The 17,367-nt window shown below is 50.4% G+C and overlaps 8 protein-coding genes across 8 annotated transcripts; 2 read left to right on the top strand and 6 right to left on the bottom strand.

Annotated features, from left to right (window-relative positions):
* Positions 1 to 356: 356 nt before the first annotated feature.
* On the top strand, positions 357 to 2,054 carry Z518_11128 (aspartate-tRNA(Asn) ligase; the record flags this gene model as incomplete). Its single annotated transcript, XM_013411398.1, has 2 exons — positions 357 to 1,331; positions 1,380 to 2,054. 2 exons carry the CDS (start codon positions 357 to 359, stop codon positions 2,052 to 2,054), a joined length of 1,650 nt encoding a protein of 549 aa, XP_013266852.1.
* A 123-nt stretch (positions 2,055 to 2,177) lies between these two features.
* Z518_11127 (uncharacterized protein) lies at positions 2,178 to 2,678 on the bottom strand (the record flags this gene model as incomplete). The annotated part of the gene is made up of 1 exon (XM_013411397.1): positions 2,178 to 2,678. One exon carries the CDS (start codon positions 2,676 to 2,678, stop codon positions 2,178 to 2,180), a length of 501 nt encoding a protein of 166 aa, XP_013266851.1.
* A 334-nt stretch (positions 2,679 to 3,012) lies between these two features.
* On the bottom strand, positions 3,013 to 4,164 carry Z518_11126 (uncharacterized protein; the record flags this gene model as incomplete). The annotated part of the gene is made up of 3 exons (XM_013411396.1): positions 3,013 to 3,815; positions 3,866 to 3,943; positions 3,999 to 4,164. The coding sequence occupies 3 exons, from the start codon at positions 4,162 to 4,164 to the stop codon at positions 3,013 to 3,015; spliced, it is 1,047 nt and encodes a 348-aa protein (XP_013266850.1).
* Positions 4,165 to 4,457: 293 nt separating this feature from the next.
* Z518_11125 (uncharacterized protein) lies at positions 4,458 to 5,659 on the bottom strand (the record flags this gene model as incomplete). Its single annotated transcript, XM_013411395.1, has 2 exons — positions 4,458 to 5,319; positions 5,418 to 5,659. 2 exons carry the CDS (start codon positions 5,657 to 5,659, stop codon positions 4,458 to 4,460), a joined length of 1,104 nt encoding a protein of 367 aa, XP_013266849.1.
* Positions 5,660 to 6,281: 622 nt separating this feature from the next.
* On the bottom strand, positions 6,282 to 7,076 carry Z518_11124 (uncharacterized protein; the record flags this gene model as incomplete). The annotated part of the gene is made up of 1 exon (XM_013411394.1): positions 6,282 to 7,076. The coding sequence occupies one exon, from the start codon at positions 7,074 to 7,076 to the stop codon at positions 6,282 to 6,284; it is 795 nt and encodes a 264-aa protein (XP_013266848.1).
* Positions 7,077 to 7,788: 712 nt separating this feature from the next.
* On the bottom strand, positions 7,789 to 9,633 carry Z518_11123 (uncharacterized protein; the record flags this gene model as incomplete). Its single annotated transcript, XM_013411393.1, has 2 exons — positions 7,789 to 9,422; positions 9,480 to 9,633. 2 exons carry the CDS (start codon positions 9,631 to 9,633, stop codon positions 7,789 to 7,791), a joined length of 1,788 nt encoding a protein of 595 aa, XP_013266847.1.
* A 230-nt stretch (positions 9,634 to 9,863) lies between these two features.
* On the top strand, positions 9,864 to 12,286 carry Z518_11122 (uncharacterized protein; the record flags this gene model as incomplete). Its single annotated transcript, XM_013411392.1, has 2 exons — positions 9,864 to 11,246; positions 11,297 to 12,286. The coding sequence occupies 2 exons, from the start codon at positions 9,864 to 9,866 to the stop codon at positions 12,284 to 12,286; spliced, it is 2,373 nt and encodes a 790-aa protein (XP_013266846.1).
* Positions 12,287 to 12,964: 678 nt separating this feature from the next.
* On the bottom strand, positions 12,965 to 16,711 carry Z518_11121 (uncharacterized protein; the record flags this gene model as incomplete). Its single annotated transcript, XM_013411391.1, has 1 exon — positions 12,965 to 16,711. The coding sequence occupies one exon, from the start codon at positions 16,709 to 16,711 to the stop codon at positions 12,965 to 12,967; it is 3,747 nt and encodes a 1,248-aa protein (XP_013266845.1).
* Between the last annotated feature and the right edge of the window lie 656 nt (positions 16,712 to 17,367).

Genomic DNA, 17,367 nt, shown 5'->3' with positions numbered 1-17,367 from the left:
CCCCCTTCCCAAGGACCCCTAGGGAGCCCCCCAAAGCGTATTGATTCTATAAAACGAATATGAGTTCCTGTTACTCCTGAATATGATTGTCTGGTGACTGGGCGAGGCTGGCTTCTCCTTGAAGCTCATCCTGGCGGGGCTCTCCTGCGGCAGGATCCGTAGACAGCCTGGTTTGGGGCGCAAACGGCCGGCGCCCGGCCATCACTTTTTCACAGGCCACTTTCTGTGAGCCTCAGGTGATTTCCCGTGACTCAAATGCGCTGATTAAATTCAGTTTTCAATCAATTTGACTCATTACAAAAATCGTGAAATATCACTCCTCTTCTCATTATCGTCGAGTTCTACAGCCTACCATCATGGAGTCTTCCCTACCCACTCACGCAAAAGACGACCCGAATAACTCAGCCGACAGCACACCCTCGAAAAATGCATTGAAGAAGGCTCAAAAAGAGGCTGAGAAAGCTGCCAAAAAGGCCGCGGCGAAGAAGACGGATGAAGAGAAGAGAGCTGCCCAACAGGCTCAAGAGTCTGAAGACACTGCGAAAGACAATTATGGCAAATTGCCCAAGCACGACGTCGAGATCACCCATCTCAAGAAACTTGATGAAGAATATGTCGACAAAGAAGTTACAGTGATCACCAGAATCCACAACAGCAGAAGTCAAAGTGCTAAGCTTGCATTCTTGATGCTTCGACAACAAGGCAAAACTATTCAAGCGGTCGTTGCTGCCGACGGAGATTCGGTGTCAAGGCAGATGGTCAAATGGTCTTCAGGCATCAACGTCAACTCCATCGTGCGGGTCACTGGCGCTGTCAAGAAACCGAATCCTCCTGTTGCCTCAGCATCAATAAGCGACCTCGAGCTACATGTCTCCAAAATTTACCTGATCGCTCAAGCCTCTGAACAAATCCCAATGCAAGTCAAAGATGCCGAACGTCCACCTCCGGCTACGGCAGAAGAAGGGCAAGTCGATGCAGAGGGGGTACCTATTGTCACGTTGAAAACCAGACTCGACAATCGAGTGATTGACCTTCAAACCGAATGCAACCAAGCCATCTTCACGATTTCCAGCGCCGTGGAAGAGCTTTTTGAAGAATACATGCGCAAAAGCGGATCAAGAAAATTCAACACGCCCAAATTGCTCGGCACAGCAACTGAGGGCGGGAGTGGTGTGTTCGAGGTCAATAATTACTTCGGAAAAAGTGGATTTCTGGCGCAAAGTCCACAGTTGCATAAGCAAATGCTCATCGCCGGAGACTGTGAGAGTGTTTTCGAGATTGGACCAGTGTTCCGTGCTGAGAATAGTAACACCCATCGACATCTGACAGAGGTACGTGTTCCAAATGCTGTAATGGAGGACTTGCTGACATTGCCACAGTTCACAGGCCTCGATTTCGAATTGGTCTTCAATCACCATTATCATGAAGTTCTAGAGTTTGCCGAGAAATTGATCGTCTTCATCGTTCAGCAACTCCAAGCCCGGTACAAGAATGAAATTGCTGTGGTCCAGAGATACTTCCCAAGGGCTGGAGATTTCAGAATCAAAGACGGCAAGGCCCTAAGGCTGAAATACTTTGACGGCATCAAAATTCTCAGAGACGCAGGGGTCGACACCACGGAACAAGACAACTACGTTACTGACCTGACAACGGCACAAGAAAAGAAGCTGGGTCAGCTCATTCGCGAGAAGTATGACACGGATTTCTATGTCCTAGACGAATTCCCGATGTCCGTCCGACCTTTTTACACCAAAGTGCATCCCACCGATCCAAAACTGTCCAACTCGTACGATTTCTTCATGCGAGGTGAGGAGATTATGTCTGGAGCTCAACGTATAAACGATGCTGCTGAGTTGGAAGCTGCCATGCGAGGCAAGGGGCTCGATCCGGATGCAGAGGGTTTCCAAGATTACGTCAATGCATTCAGACAAGGGTGTCGACCGCATGCTGGAGGTGGCTTGGGTTTGAACCGCATAGTCATGTTCTTCTTGGGATTGGACAATGTCAGGCAGGCAACACCGTTCCCTCGTGATCCTCAACGCTTGAGACCATGATGTATGACCTGGGTTTAGTGGCAATTTTCTGAGATTGTTAGAGAAAGCCGAATAAGACAAAGACAGAATTCGATAGATGAATGCCTGAATGAGCATGCGAAGAGACGGCCCAAGTTCTTTTTGCTAGTCCTTTGCCGCATTTGCAACCGCTGCGGCATCCTGTCCCGTGTTAGCCGCCAGGCTCTCAGCCGCGCAAGCCGAATGGTGGTCGTCGCTTACCAAGTAAACCTGGTAGAAGCTCATCCTTAGGTCCCCTTGGTACTCGACCAGAACCGCTCTACCAGCCCATTCCACTGTGACGTCCTTCCCATTCTTCAAACCATAATCCACGCTCCCATACAACATGACCTCGTTGCTGTCCTTCCCGAACGGAAAGATCTTGACGAGTGTGTGCTTCCTCGTTTTGACCGGTCCTGACCATAACCCATGACGAATGGTTAGGATATCGTTATAACCCGTGGCTCTCTTCAGACCCATTACAAAATCAGCATCCGGGGTGAAGGATTGTGCATACTCCTCGTGCGCGGTCGGGTTGTCAGAAACTTCATAGAATTTCTCGAAGAACGAGACAATGCGTGGATCAACGGGAGGGGAGGAAGGCGTCTGGCCTCTATAGGTCGACATTTTGCGGCGCCGAAGTGAATAATTTGGCCTATATCGAAGCAAGACAGAAAGGTTACCGGCAGATGAAGAAAGAGCGACAAAGATTGAGGGCGATTTTTCCTCTCCATACCAATCCTCACCCATAGGCAATGGATGGGCTTTCTCTCGACCAGGTGCGGGGAAGTCGGATGACAATGCCCGATACGTCGTGTGATCGGATAATGCACAAGGCTGCAAAGAGACTTGGAGCAAATAATTCGGCGCTAACATACCATAAACTCAAATAATCTGACTATCCTACAATCGAATCACTTCGATTTTCAAAAGTGCCAGGCATTGAATTCCAGTGGCTCTGCTATCCAGGCATCTCATAGAACGTCCCGTCAAGACCCGGCAACTTGTAGCCACCACCATGTGTAGGTCTTGCAGGAGAAATTCGAGCTGGACCGCCTTCAACTTCCACGCTCTGCGGCCGTCGATCGTCTTGATACCCATAAGAAGGAGAAGCGCCGGTGTTTTCATCTGCTGCAAGTTCTGATTTCTGGCTTGACCATGGCGGACTTCGCATCTCGAAATCAGTTTGAACAACTTCTGACTGCGGTCTATTCAAGCCCACCATCGGTGGTTCCGGATGTAGTCCCGAATCCCTGCGACGCATGCATCTGAAAGCCAGCCATGCTAAAAGCAATATTACGGCCATCCCACCCGATGACCCGAGTGCGATTCCTATCATTGCGCCGGTACTGAGTTCGGAGCCTGAGATGGCGACTGTGGAGGCCGCAGATGGGGACACAATTTCCGTCGGGTTTGGAATTGCGAAAGACGTGAAGGTGGCCGTCTTGCTAACAAATGTGCTAGTAGATGCGGGGGCCAGCGATGTAGTGACTTGGCTGTGGCTTGAATCCGAAGCAGAGGATGTCGAGGTGAGGGAATGTTCAGACTGGTAGGCAGAGACATCTTTCCAAGATACGCTTGCGCCGAGTGATGCGGGTAAGGACATAATGTCGTTAAGTCGAGAAGCATCCGTAAAGGCTACCGTTCTAGACGTGAAGGGACACCAGCAGGGAGCTGGACTTGAAACTGTACTTCCACTGTCTTCGCAGGCAACCCATTCGTTAGAGGTTCCATTGCAATACACCAAGCCGGCCCATGTCTGATCTGTATGCCATTAGAGGTGGTAGGGAGTGAGAGGAAGGGCGCATCCCGACCTGCGAAGTCTCCTTTGTCAGGGCATTTCGAATCGAGATAGTCCGGATCAGTGCAGCCAGCTAAATAGGTGACTCCATCTATCGTTATCAAGTCAGCCTTCCCCCCAATCTCGACTCCGGAAATTCTTCTCACATTGTCCATTGTAACAGGCATTTGAGGATAAGCACATATCAAGGCTCTCGCAGCATGGTTTGTGTCCGAGGGCTTCGTTGCCACAGGGGATGTACCTCGAGGGAGCTTCTTCTCCATTTGCGTAGTAGCACGTGCCGTTGGAAATGTCAGGGTTGTAGTCGGCCATGACGTGCGTTAAGATGGACGGTAAGAGGAAGAGAGGGATAATGTGGAATATTGGGATGGCAAACATGGCAAGGGCCTAGCAGGGAAACCTGTGTAACGGTAGCGCTCTTGGGGCTTGTCCTAAGGCGGGAGATGAGGAGGATATCAACTTACACGCTGGCGGATGAACCATGCCTTCTGCCCTCGTAGATTTTGGTAGGGTGCGGCCTGCCGCAGGCAAGACAAAATAACTTAGAGACACCTTTTTTTCGGGACCGAAGATCTCAATTCAAGCTGATTCAATTCGCAAATCTTTCATTGGTCATCCACCCATTTCATCCGAAGATCGAGCAAGTCTCGCTGGCCATAAATCTCACCCACGACCGTGATTATCATGTCCAACGTCGTTCTCATCAACCTGGCTCGATCTAAGTCCTCCTTTGCACCCTGATCATATTGAGTATCCGTATCCCCAGCTTCCATACTCTCCGGCAACGGACTTACAACCGCCCGGGATCCACCAGCATTGCCCCGTCCTGCCGCATCCTCCTCGATCAGACCTTCAAATTCCAAATCCTCGTCTCCGGCCGCATCTTCTTCTTCGTTGCGACCTTCCTGTATTTCAACGGCTCTTTGAGCCAGCTCTCGAAGTTCTCCGATTTCCTCACTCGACAACTCTCCTGGATGTCGGCATTTTCCCAACACGGCCCATATCCAAGCACCAATCCGAACAGTACCGGATTCGTCTCTCTGCTGGAGAAATCGGTGCAGTTTTCTCTTTAGAAATCTAACTAGCTCCAAGACAGTGTCAGAATCCATGCAAGCGATTTGTACTGGATGTGGATCGCTGGACAACATGTGAGCTTCCCACTGCATTCGTGCTTTTCGGGAGCCTTCTGGAAAAGAGATTAGCTGCGAGGATTGGAGATTCTGAATATTGCGAAGTGGAGGAGTACATCGCATTGTGGCTTGGACAAGCTTGAATTGCGCAAGTAGTGAGTCGTAGTAATGCTGTTGCGAGGGAGGAATTGACTCTGCTTCAACAGGAGGCGCTCTTGTCACTGCTGTATATGCACCATCATGGTAATACCCCCCCTCTTCCTCCTGCTCTCCTTCCACATCTTCCGTTCGTCCGCCAGGCGCAGTCAAGATACGTGGAACGCCTTTTGCTTCGGAGCTGGGACGTGTTGTCAGCCCAAAATCACGATAGGGACACACCTTGAAGGCAAATATCTCAGTGACGAGTTGTCCAAGCGGAAATGCAGGAAGACTTACCGGACCATTCGCAAATAATCAATCCCATCAGAGGCGGGCCCGTAGAAGATTTCATCGCGATCCATTCCCAGGCCGGGGAATGCTCCGGTCTGCCCGGAGTACTCGTCAACTTGCGGGACTTCCTTGCCGTCTTCTTCCCCCCAATCATCTCCGTCATCTATGGCATCGTGGGTGTTGCGACGCTTTGGAGGGGATGAATCGTCGGGTTCAGGCGACGAGGTGTTGCGGCGCTTGCGAGACATCTGCAATTGGGTTTTCAATGCATCATGAAGCAATTAAAGTACCTCGCTCCGATCACGAGTTTGACATGTTAAATCAGGGCACACCGGAGCTAACTTCCGCATCATGCGGCCTTACGGAGGATCATTTCTACACCAAGTGTCATCACATTTTCTTTTGACCTCGTTTTGTTCTGACTAATTTGATATTCCCCAGAGAAGATGGAAATCATCCAACAGCACGTCCGCATATGTTTAGCTACAAACCACACAAGTACATTAGATGCCGGCATAGCCTACCAGAAACGACCCAAACAAACGCGAACCCCCCAACCCCGTTCCCACAGCCGCCGTCTGCCCGTTCCCCAGGTTCGAGTTGGTCAGCAGGAGTCGTGATGCGGATACAATAGTTGCAAAGATGAAAAGTCCACAAGTCATCGAAACTTGACGATCGGGTCGGATCGTTAAAGGGTGCAAAGGTACTTTTGGTCGTGCGACAAGACCTGACTTCATCGACATGAAAATTATCGGGAGAGAGCCACATCCACGGAGCGATACATGGAGAAATATCCTGAAGAAGCTAAATGCAGTGCTATATGGCTATCCTAATCGCAGTAAGACTCAAATGATCCTATGAACCTCTACCTCATGACCCGGCAGCTCCGATAGCCACCAACTGGATGAATCGCCTCCTGTCTATCTCTTTCTTCAACATCATCAAGCATGTCGCCACAATCAATGCTTCATCCAAATGACTGGTTGCATCCTGGTCTAGAACAAGCTGACCACCATTTCCCGCACTGCATTTTGATGTTCCCTGGGTCCGTGTATCATCACTCCGAATCAATTGTGCGATGATTTTCCCCTGGCCATCTGGCTCAGCAGTCGGGAGTTCCTTCCGTCGCAATGCGAGAATGTTGGCCTTCTTTCCGTTCGCGTCCTTGGTGCTAGCGTAGCTCCATTCAAAGACATGAGAGTCTGCCGTCATGAAGGAGATAGAACGCGAAGTCCATCTCCCGCAGACCTTGATTTTCTGACCGCCATTCTCCGAATCAATGGAACTTTGCAATAACGTGAGCTCCGGCTCCCGATTCGGTCCAAAGTGATATGTGGTGCTGATTAGGTTGCCCAGTTTTGGATGGCTCAGCACGGCATTTCCTGAAGAGCGCTTTTCTCGGTTGGAGGTGTATGCTAGGCTTCCATCTTCATTGAATATTGGGATTTCAAGCTCTGAGGATGGCAGCGGTAAACGCAGCACGCCAATACCCCGGGCTGAGATGTGGAGTGTAGTACCGGGATGGAAGCTGGAAGGATCGAGGAGGGTGGGAGCACTGGAAATGTCCGAGAAGATTGAGTCGGAAGATGACCTGACATCGACATTGGGAGTCTTTACTCCTGAGAGAGAAATCTCATCGGGGTATCTCAAATGGTTTCCTGTCATAGCGCAGTTTCTTGAAGCAGGGAGTTGAATAAAGATATCGGGTTTACTTAGAGGGGATCTGAATCTCCAGTTCAGAGCCCTGGGAGGGGAATTTGCTGTCTTTTAATCTTTCACTTCTCTGTGATCCAACATGGCTGAGACTTCTATACTGAGCCTTGTTGTCGTATTCGGAAAATACAACGCGATTCGGGTCCACAAAGTGAAAATGGTTGGCTAACAGCTGCAAGGCAGACACATAAAATTCGCCTGGCAGCAATCGACAGCCTTGGCTGGAGAACCCAGGCGTTTCTAAACATGTCGGCCAATTAAGCGCTGAAAGTTGCGGAGATCTTTTTGTCTGTCAAGATCATAAAGCATTCCCTGCAGACGCATGAGATGGCCCCCATACTCCAGTGGCAACGCGCGTCGATCTTGACATCAGGAACATTTTGTCAGAGGTTCTATTTCTACAAGCCACAGAAAATCTCTGGTGCTCGGTTCTCGAATGCGTTTTGGAAACCTGGCAATCAAGTTGGTGGTCTAACAGGCCAAAATGCAGGAGCCTGAAAGCTCGGCATTGCAAGACAGCTAGCGGGAGGTCACCCCAAATAAGTAGGCCTCCTGAAAGTCTGACTTTCCACTGATGACTCCGGAGCAGCAGCAATAGATATTTTGCCTTCCAAGACGTCCTTTTTGGCGATTGGTCCGCCCCAACCTATCTCGTCACAAAGATTCAGTGTGTTTCGTCCGCAGCGTTCGCCACGACAATATCTGGTAAATCTCTGATATCCGTCACCACACCCATTGCCATAGCCCCTTCTTCCGTTTCTCTAGCCAAGTCCACTATTCTGATTGCATCCGCCCTCAAAGACCCACTCTCGAAAGCAACCATTTGGATCTCGCTTTCATGACACTGTCCCGGCCCGAGTGGCCCAATCTTCAATTCGGCCGTCAGCGCCATCAAATCCGTCTCGGGCGGTATAGCGCTCGAATGATGCATGGCATAGACAACATTTTCATCGGCGATGGCTTGTGCAATGTCGACGTCGTCGCCGTCCTTGGTATGTCGTCGCTCACTCGGATGGAAGGATGCGGTGGATGACTTCGGAGCATGACGTTTGGCGAAGAATTGGGCTTGGGTGGCTTGTCTTTGGATGCGTGGCAGTGGAATGATTGCGATCTTGGCCATCTTTGCAGAGCAATTCACGACCAAAACTTTCCAGACAAATGGGTTTCCGACTTGGACTGGCGTATCGGACGCGGTGAAAGATATAGAGAGGCCACTTTGTAGCTTCGTGTCAGATGTTGGTTGGAAGCTGGTGGTGATAGCGGTCATCGTCACCGAAGACCCGTTGCCATTACCAACGGAGAGACTTGTTGGTCGATTGGGTCGTTGGATAGGTTGCGAAGGCGGGCCAAAGGAAGGATTCAACGCCTGTGTGAAGTCGACATGAGTTGTCCATTCCATGATCACTTGTGGTCGACAGTTCGGATTCAGCTGGACACTCAGCCGGATTTTGATTGAAAGCTCGTCGACGTTGGTATTGGCAAAACCAATTCCGAGAGAAAGGTTTGGGTCTGTGGCTTGATGGAGTTTGTACATAAAAGTGAGACAGTCCCCAGATCGACATGGCATTGGCAAGAACCCCGACATCAATGATTCGGCACGGCCATTCTTCGGTGTGAGATCGACATGTTCAATGGCGGCATCTACCTGAACAAAGGGGATAATCTCCATGTCCAGTATGGCAACATTGGCTGGGGAGGCAGAAGGGGCATTGACTTTGTTGTAGCGTAGTCGAGCAATTGTTGCAGGTACTGCTCTGTGCCGCCGTGATGGGACATGTGGGATGTGGATTCGGGGTTTGTGGGCTGCAGGAACAGGCAGTGTTCTTTGGAGCCTCGAAGCGGCAATATATGGCGGATTGTCATGGAGCCCTGGAATAAGACGCATTGGTTCCAGGACATTGGGTTCGAGAGGTTGGAAAGGCGTCAGGTCACCATCTTGCTTGTTTTCGTCTGGTGGGGAAGCACCGATGGTGGCCGATGGTATGAAAATGATGGCTGGCTGAGGAACGCGAAATCTGGGCCGGTTGAGGACGATCTCGACTTCCCAGATCAGTGTCAAGGTCTGGCTGCTGTCGGTGGATTGACTGGCGAGGACCATGGGCTCGTTCTTCTGTATGCGTTCAGCAGAGAACACCAAATCCTTGGGCGGTGTTGTCGGTGGAGCGCTTGGGTCATTGCTCGATAATTCATCGATAGCCCAGACATCAATCGTGTAGGACAGTCGCGAGAGGTATGACCGAAGTGTATCTTCATCACAATGTGGCAGTTGCAGGACGGCCAAGGCCCTCAATCTTTCATCTGATCTACGAATGAGTAAGAGAGAAATTCGGTTTGTCAGTTTGGGCTCTCGCGTACCAAAGAACAAGATATCTCTCTCTTTGATGGCCAGAAGGCGGGTTGAATCGCCCGGGAGGTCTCCATTGCTCTCCAGGAGATCAGAGAGCTCCGTATCTGTGTCGTTAGGGATGATGGCGTCCAGTAAAGATGTCTTGAAGAAGCTTGTCTCCATTGCGGTCCCAATGGACACATCATTGTCGGCCGCGCATAAAATTGCTTTGGAACGATATGGGTTGGAGGCCGGAAAGAGCGCCCACGTGACATTTTTGGAGCTTACATAATCTGGTAACCGCCTTTCGCATCTCGTCCTTCTCCTGCGGCTCCCCAGCATTATATTTTTGTTGGCTCACATCCGCTCACGCTCAGCATCCTCCTTTGGGCGAGTTGCTCGTTTGTCGTATTATGTCCGCATTCCATGTTCCATTGAGGGCATCGCCGACCATTTCCAACGAAATGACTAGTCTTCCGCCCACTCCAGGGCAATGGCAGGAGGCACGCTCTCCAGACGGCCGAACGTACTACTACAACACAGCGACGAAGGAAACAACATGGAACAAACCTGCGGAATTGATGACTCCTGTAGAGAAGGCCCTCGCCGCACAACCCTGGAAAGAATACTCGACTCCTGAAGGCCGAAAGTACTACTCGAATTCCGAAACGAAACAAACAGTATGGGACATGCCCGCCCAGTATCGAGATGCTCTCAATTCTGTCCAACTCCCTCCTAAACCTGTACAGCAACCACCGGCTTTCGTAGCTGGGGGTACCACTGCTCTTTCATCCTATTCCAGCTCCCGTGAGCGCGACGACTACACGTCTTTCGATTCCAAACCTCGTACCGATATGGGGGGAGCGAACGGAATCGCCCTGCCCTCGATCACGAAAGAAGTGGTGCCTGACTACTCGAGTTTTGAAGAAGCGGAAACAGCGTTTATGAAATTGCTTCGGAGATCGAACGTGCAGCCTGATTGGACCTGGGAGCAGACTATGCGGGCAACCATCAAAGATCCTCAATACCGAGCTTTGAAAGACCCCAAAGATAGGAAAGCGGCATTCGAGAAATATGCGATCGAGGTTCGCCAGCAAGAACGGGAAAAAGCCAAAGAAAGATTGGCTAAGCTACGCACAGATTTCGGTAACATGCTGAGGACACATCCTGAAATCAAATACTACAGCCGATGGAAAACAATCCGACCAATCATCGAGGGCGAGACGGTCTTTCGGTCCACAGACAATGAAGATGAGCGTAAGCAACTATTCGAAGAATATATAATCGAGCTTAAGAAGCAAAATCTTGAGCAGGAAGCAGCGGTACGAAAATCGGCGCTGGACGACCTTGTCGCCATTCTCAAGGCACTTGATCTAGAGCCTTACACCCGGTGGTCGCAAGCCCAGGACATTCTTCAGTCGAACGAGAGAATCCAAAGTGATGAGAGATTCAAGCTTCTGAGTAAGTCAGACGTTTTGACGGCCTTTGAGAATCATATCAAATCACTCGAAAGAACCTTCAATGATGCACGTCAGCAGCAAAAGGCTAGCAAAGTCAGGCGCGAACGACAGAATCGCGACAGATTTATGGAATTACTTCAAGGCTTGCGCAGCCAAGGCAAAATCAAAGCGGGCTCCAAATGGATGTCAGTGTTACCTGAAATTGAAGATGACCCGAGGTATGTTGCAATGCTGGGTCAAGCTGGATCAACGCCATTGGACTTGTTTTGGGATATGGTTGAGGACGAAGAGCGAGCCCTCAGGGGGCGAAGAAATGATGTGTATGATGTTCTTGAGGTAAGGCTTTCGATCGAGCCCTTTCCCAACTCAAAGCTGATCGAGGATAGGACAAACGATATGAAGTCACACCGAGGACCTCCTTCGATGAATTCTTTGATGTCATGCTTACTGATCGACGCACAGCCGACATCGACCGTGATGCCCTGCAACTTATCTTCCAGCGATTGCACGAGAAAGTCCTTCGGAGAAGCGAAGATGAGAAACATGCTGCAGATCGTCATCAGCGCCGAGCCGTGGATGCGCTGCGTTCCCGTATCAAGCATCTCGAACCTCCGGTGCGTATAACTGACAGCTGGGAGGATGTTAAGTCCCGAGTGGAAAAAACCGAAGAATATCATGCAGTTGGAAGTGAAGAGCTCAGAAAATCGGCATTTGAGAAAGTCGTCAAACGATTGAAAGAAAAGGAAGAAGATGCGGAGAAAGATAGGGAACGAAAGCATCCTCGACGGGGCGATGACCGAGATTATCGAAATGGCTATCGTGCAGAACCGAGACACGGCCGACTCTCCAAATCACCTGAACACGATGCCTACGAAGCAGATCGCCGCAAAGCCATGGCGGCTCGGGAAAAGCAGTATCGCAAGACCAGTTCCATGGGGTTAAGTCCCCCTCCCTCGTACCGTGATCGTGACCGACGCGAACGAGATGAGAGGCACGGACGTCTTGATCGTGATCGATCCCCACCCCCTCGACATCTCGGTACATACGAGCGTGAGCGGCGCGAGCGTGAAGAGGAGCGGGAACGTCTTTACCGGACACGAGCAGATCCCCGTGGTAGCAGGGATGAGTTGAATTATGGTGAAGAATCGAGAAGTGTGACTGGGAGTGAGCGCCGGCGCAGACGCGGCGACGGCAGTGATGCCGAGAGCGTGGATAGTGGACACAGAAGCGCGAAGCGGTATCGCAGGGACCGACGGGGCAGTTCCCGGGATAAACACAAGAGCAAGACGCCCGAACCACCGAAAAAAGACGTACAAATGCCTGAGCCGAGTGGTGTCCATTCCGGAAGCGAAGAAGGGGAGATTGAAGAGGACTGAATTGTCGGACGTATAATATTTTCAGTACCACCAATCTGGTCAGTTTTCCGTGGACTGATTCTTCTCCCAGATCGTCCCCCTTGCTAGCTTGTGTTTAGGATAGATCAGCGAGGTGGAAAAACTGCTGTTTGTACGGGCACGGAGAGTCCTAAATTGTCTTTTCATCGGTATGTAGTACCCGCGTCACAGGTTTCTAATCATAAAAAAAATTGCAGTTCAATTTATCCTTTGGGTGAAAAGCCTCCCTTGGCATTTTCCAGGTGCGTATCGTACTGCATTGCTTTCTTACTTCCTTTTGCTTTCGTCTGTACTGTTCTTTATCGTAAACAATGAACCGTACAGTCTTCAGAAACATGGCCGTGCCGGTAGCCATAGCTCGACTGAATCCTGGTCAAGAAAAAAGCAAACTACCATATCCTCCCGACCCGATCACTTGTGCAACCAAGTCAAATGTATCATGAAATGGAATCACGGAACTCAATGGCATCGCCTGGATCATTTCTGATTTGATTCAATTTGTAGCAGCTCATGATGACACATGGCGAATCTTTGTCTGCCAAACGAAGTTTTTTCCGTTCCCTGCCAGGACCCCCTCCTATTCTCCCATTGATCTGCAATCATACAAAGCATAACTGGGTTGCTACCGTCACGTCCGCATGCTGTTCCCTTTGGTTTCCCTTAGAATTCCATAGTGTCACTTAGACGTGAAGAGAGATTTAACCTAGACTGATCGCCCAGGAAATCATCGTCATCCTCCTCGTCGGTTTCTCCGTCGATCTCGAAATCAAAATCCCCACGCTCGATCCTGCTGCATTTGTCAAGTATTTCTTGGTATTCCTTGCGCAGATCCTCGAGCGTGATGATGATTCTCCTTCTCCTCTTGACGTTCTCCACATTGACTGGGGCATTTTCCTCGTTTTCCTGGGATAGACGCGCTTTGTCGTCGACTTCCGCCAATAAATAGGCTTCCTCGGGTCCGACGCAAGCCATGACGTTGATGAGAGAGAGTAAAACCTGTCGCAAAGCCGTGGCTTGAGGGTCATGTCTGGCTCGTCCGGATCGGCGAATCAACCTCAGACGGTCGTACAAAACGGTAACTGCCCCGTGGTAGTCCTTCTGCGCTACCCTCATCGCGTACAAGATGGCAAGGTAGTCGAGGCTTCCATCGCCAGCAAGCCACTGCGAATATTTGGTTCCGACAGAGGTCTGGTTCTTTGCCAAAGAGACAAGATGTTGATCCATGTGACGTGCAAGATGGGGATATGTAGTCCATGGGAGAGATTGAAGGATCTTCACTGCACCCGGGGCGCCAGTGACTGAAGATCGAGAATTCAGGATCGAGTTGATAACCGCTGTTGCGGATGACCGTTGCAATGCCGGGTCGGGCAGCTGGACTAAGGCATCGTAGGCGCGGTCCAATCTAGACAGCTGCAACTCTGCATTGAAGAGTCTAGACAAGACATCAGCACGAAAGTTGGCAACCGGTTCTTTCTGGCGGGACTGCAAAGCTTCCAGGGTCAGATGAGCGAACTGAGAAGCTTGGTTGAATGCTTTTGCAGCTTCAAAGAGGGCCGTGATGTGGTGCAAATAGAGAGGGAGACCATTATTGAAATATTCAGCCTCGATCATCGACAGCAAGCCCGCTGAAAGCGCCACGAGATTCCCAACTGCTTTACCACGTGCAAGCCCGTATGAAGACTTGCGGAAATAATTCGCTGCCATATCATACTCACCCTTGGCGATAGCAAGTCGGCCTTTCACATAACTTGACCATGACGTTGAAGGCTGGAACTTGAGAAAGTCCGTTGCAAGATCGAACTCACCCTGCATCAGTAGGTCGCACTGTAGGTACACGGCACCATCTTCCGTAGCAATCGTATCCTTGCCAGATGCCCAGTCGTCAATTTCAGATAGTTGGTCAGTGAGCGAATACATGAGTGGTTTGTCGGCAGCAGGCTGCGGGCGAACGGCTTTACCCAGCGTATCCTCAAAAATGCTGACGAGCCTATAATTTTCAGGGTTCGGTTTCGCAGCCTGACGAGCGGCATTTGGATGCCCATCCGGACCCATAATCTCCACTGGCACGAGCCGAAAATGCGATACCAACCAAAGGTTTCGATCATAGAGTCTGAGGAGGGGTGTGATGTGGTGAAACAGCTCAGAAGCGTCGAACGCTGTCAATTTGACGTCTTCCTGATTCAACTCGCCCTCAACAAAGATAGCCAACGTCAACAGGTCCATGAGTAATTGGCGTCGCGAGGATATGAGGTCGACCATGCCGGCAGACCACAATAGGTTACCAAACATGGTGTTTCGCAGTGTGCTTTTTGTTCTCTTGCTTTTAACCACCAGCAACTCGAGGACGCCCAGAAACAACTCATTGGTCAGAGAGGAAAGTCCTCCGATCGGGGTGAGATCAGTCTCAAGTCGCTCAAAGACGTCGTTGGAAATCGCATCCGAGAATCCGATGCTGTCAAAAATCTCATATATTCTTGTCGGGGTAACAAATTCGGCACCAATGGACATATCCTCTTCTATGGCAACGATCAGATCTTTGGCAAAGTCGGCGCCAAAGGATTCTCTGAATGTTCTTGCCGCAGAAATGAGTACCGCCAAGTCGCGAAATGATTCTCCATCGTCCGTGCTAACTTTACGGTGGGTCCATGCTCGAGCAGCGACTTCTTCAAGGTCGTCGATATCTTCGACTTCGTTTTGTTGTAACAGTTCAATTTTACTGCACTCTCTGATTGCGCAGCACTTGTCCGCCATGGTGATCCATACCATTTCGGTGTACACATCGTAGGCCAATGATAGGGGGGCATTGCGGCCATCATTGACAGTTTCGACAATTCTGTAGAAGTTGCGCCAATGGGAGTCGGTGTCAGCGCAGAACCGTTGGAAATCCAAATCAGAGTCCCCGTATTTGCGGAGTGACACGCCGGCTGCCACAACAGCACCCATTCTCTGTCTCAGGGGAGCAGTTCTCTGTGAACTAGGCAACTTGACGGCCGTCGCCTCTTCAAAAATGGATAACGCCGTTTCCAGTCCATCCTCGGAATAGCGGCCCGGATGGAAAAGAAAGTCAAGCCACTTTGAGGCAGGATCTTCAGGGTCAGATTTGACAAGGTCTGGAGCGACATTCTTTGAAGATGACGTTGAAGCACATTTGATCCAATTTGACTTCCATGAGTTGACAATGCTACTGAATTCAAACTGGCAGTTGTAAAGTTGGTGATAGTTGTGGTTCCGCCACAAGACCCATAGTTGAGCGGGCTTGAAGTCGGTTCCTGGATTAAGTCCGAACCCCACCAAAGACCACATGGTGTTTCCTGATGGATCGGGGTCCGGAGAACTCAATTTCACTCCGGGATATTTGTCCTCGATAAAGAGGGGTTCGGTCGTACCACCTTTGATGTCCCAGAATTTGAATTGGCCTCCATCTTGAGGCGTGTACGTCAGAAGAACCGGGTATCTCTGAAGGGGAAGCTTGAAGATCTGTAGGAGAGCATCCTCGGCGGGATTCAAGTGTGTTCTATCATTTGGATCCCTCACAGCGTCCAACAAGTCGTTGGTCACTACAACCTTTCCCGTGAGGAGATTCCAGACCCTCAAGGTATGATTCAAGCAAACCGTGAACAGAAACTTCCCATCTGGGGAGGTGGCCATGGCTTGAGCAGTTCTTGAGTCTAACTGGATAGCGCCGTATTCAATTGTCTGGAGACCACGTCGACTGACAATACCGCGAAGGGATGCCCCCCAGGTCCTGTCATCGTAATTGTCTTGCGTCCAGCTTCCGTCTCTTGACCGCTGCTGTAATCGCTGCACCATGCCGCTGATGAACGACAAGAAGACCTCTTGCGGGCTGCTAGCATAAACACGGTGGACTGTGTCAATGCCGAGGGCGGAGCTCTCAAGATATTGGCACCATTGAGTGAGATTCTCGGTTTGGAGGACATCCGGATCGCGGAAAGCGGTGGTAGGCAGTCGGAGGTGGAAGAGTTCGTTCTTAGTTGTGCAAATGAAGACATGGATCTCCTCGCCATTGTCTGAGTCAGCAAAAGTTGCCCCTCTGGGAATGATCGAGTCCTGAAATTCGAAGCGAAGAGTAAAGTATGCCTCTTTCACGTCGCCCTCACTCCTAGCCAGATCTGAGCATCTTATCTGCAGGACTCTTCCTTCATTGACAATGCTCCAATGAAATGTGCGAGGGTAGGACTTGGACCGCCTGAAGAAGATCGAGCTCTCGGAGGCAAGGACATGTGAGGCGAATGCTTGCTCATTCTTCGTGAATGACCTATCGTTCTGGCGGCTGGAGAACTTGGATCTGTCGTATGAACCATTTCGCCGGGGAATTCGGTAGTCTACCACAGAGGCTCTGGTGGCGGGAGTCACTTGGAAGGTGGTTTCGGTGTAGAGGTTGAGCATGGCTGCAGTTGCAATTGGAATCCCATTTGGTCAAGAGCTCTCTTTAATCAAGACGACAAAAGGAGTGGTGTTCATGGTGGTGGGAATTTGAGAATGTTTCCAACAGTTAATCCAAGTCGCGATTCCATCCTGCCAAGGACAGTCTAGCGAGGTTTATTTTTCTGACAGATTTGCAACATTTTTCTATCATCTTCCTAACGACAAGCTCACAAAATTCCACCATCCAACTGATGCCTCCAATGTCTCGTAGCAAGTCACTTTCACTGAATGCCGCCATGCAGAAACTCCATAATACTGCCAAAGCAATTCTTCGGCGTGAAGGTGTCAGACCCCATGAACAGCACCGTGTTGACGAGGCTCTGACTCATTTCGGAGATGTACAACTCCGGTGCAAAGGCACAGCGTTGCGATCCGTTGGCCCTGAGGGCCCAGTAGCTGACTGACACGAGGCATAAAGTATATCCGTTGCTCTCTGGGCGTGAAGGGCTTCGAGTCTGACTGGTTGTTGAGCCACAGCCGCAGCCACAGGATTTCTCCGGAGTTCAAATTTGTCTTTCGGGCACGTGACAAGATTTTTGTCCAGGCAATTGGCTAGTGAAGCAGCTCTCCTCTTGAGACGTAAACATCTAAACATTTGTTGCCTACGCTTAGTCTCT

This window comes from Rhinocladiella mackenziei (assembly GCF_000835555.1).
Source record: "Rhinocladiella mackenziei CBS 650.93 unplaced genomic scaffold supercont1.11, whole genome shotgun sequence".
In the NCBI taxonomy this organism is placed as follows: domain Eukaryota; kingdom Fungi; phylum Ascomycota; class Eurotiomycetes; order Chaetothyriales; family Herpotrichiellaceae; genus Rhinocladiella; species Rhinocladiella mackenziei.
This window is presented reverse-complemented; position numbering and strand designations above follow the sequence as displayed.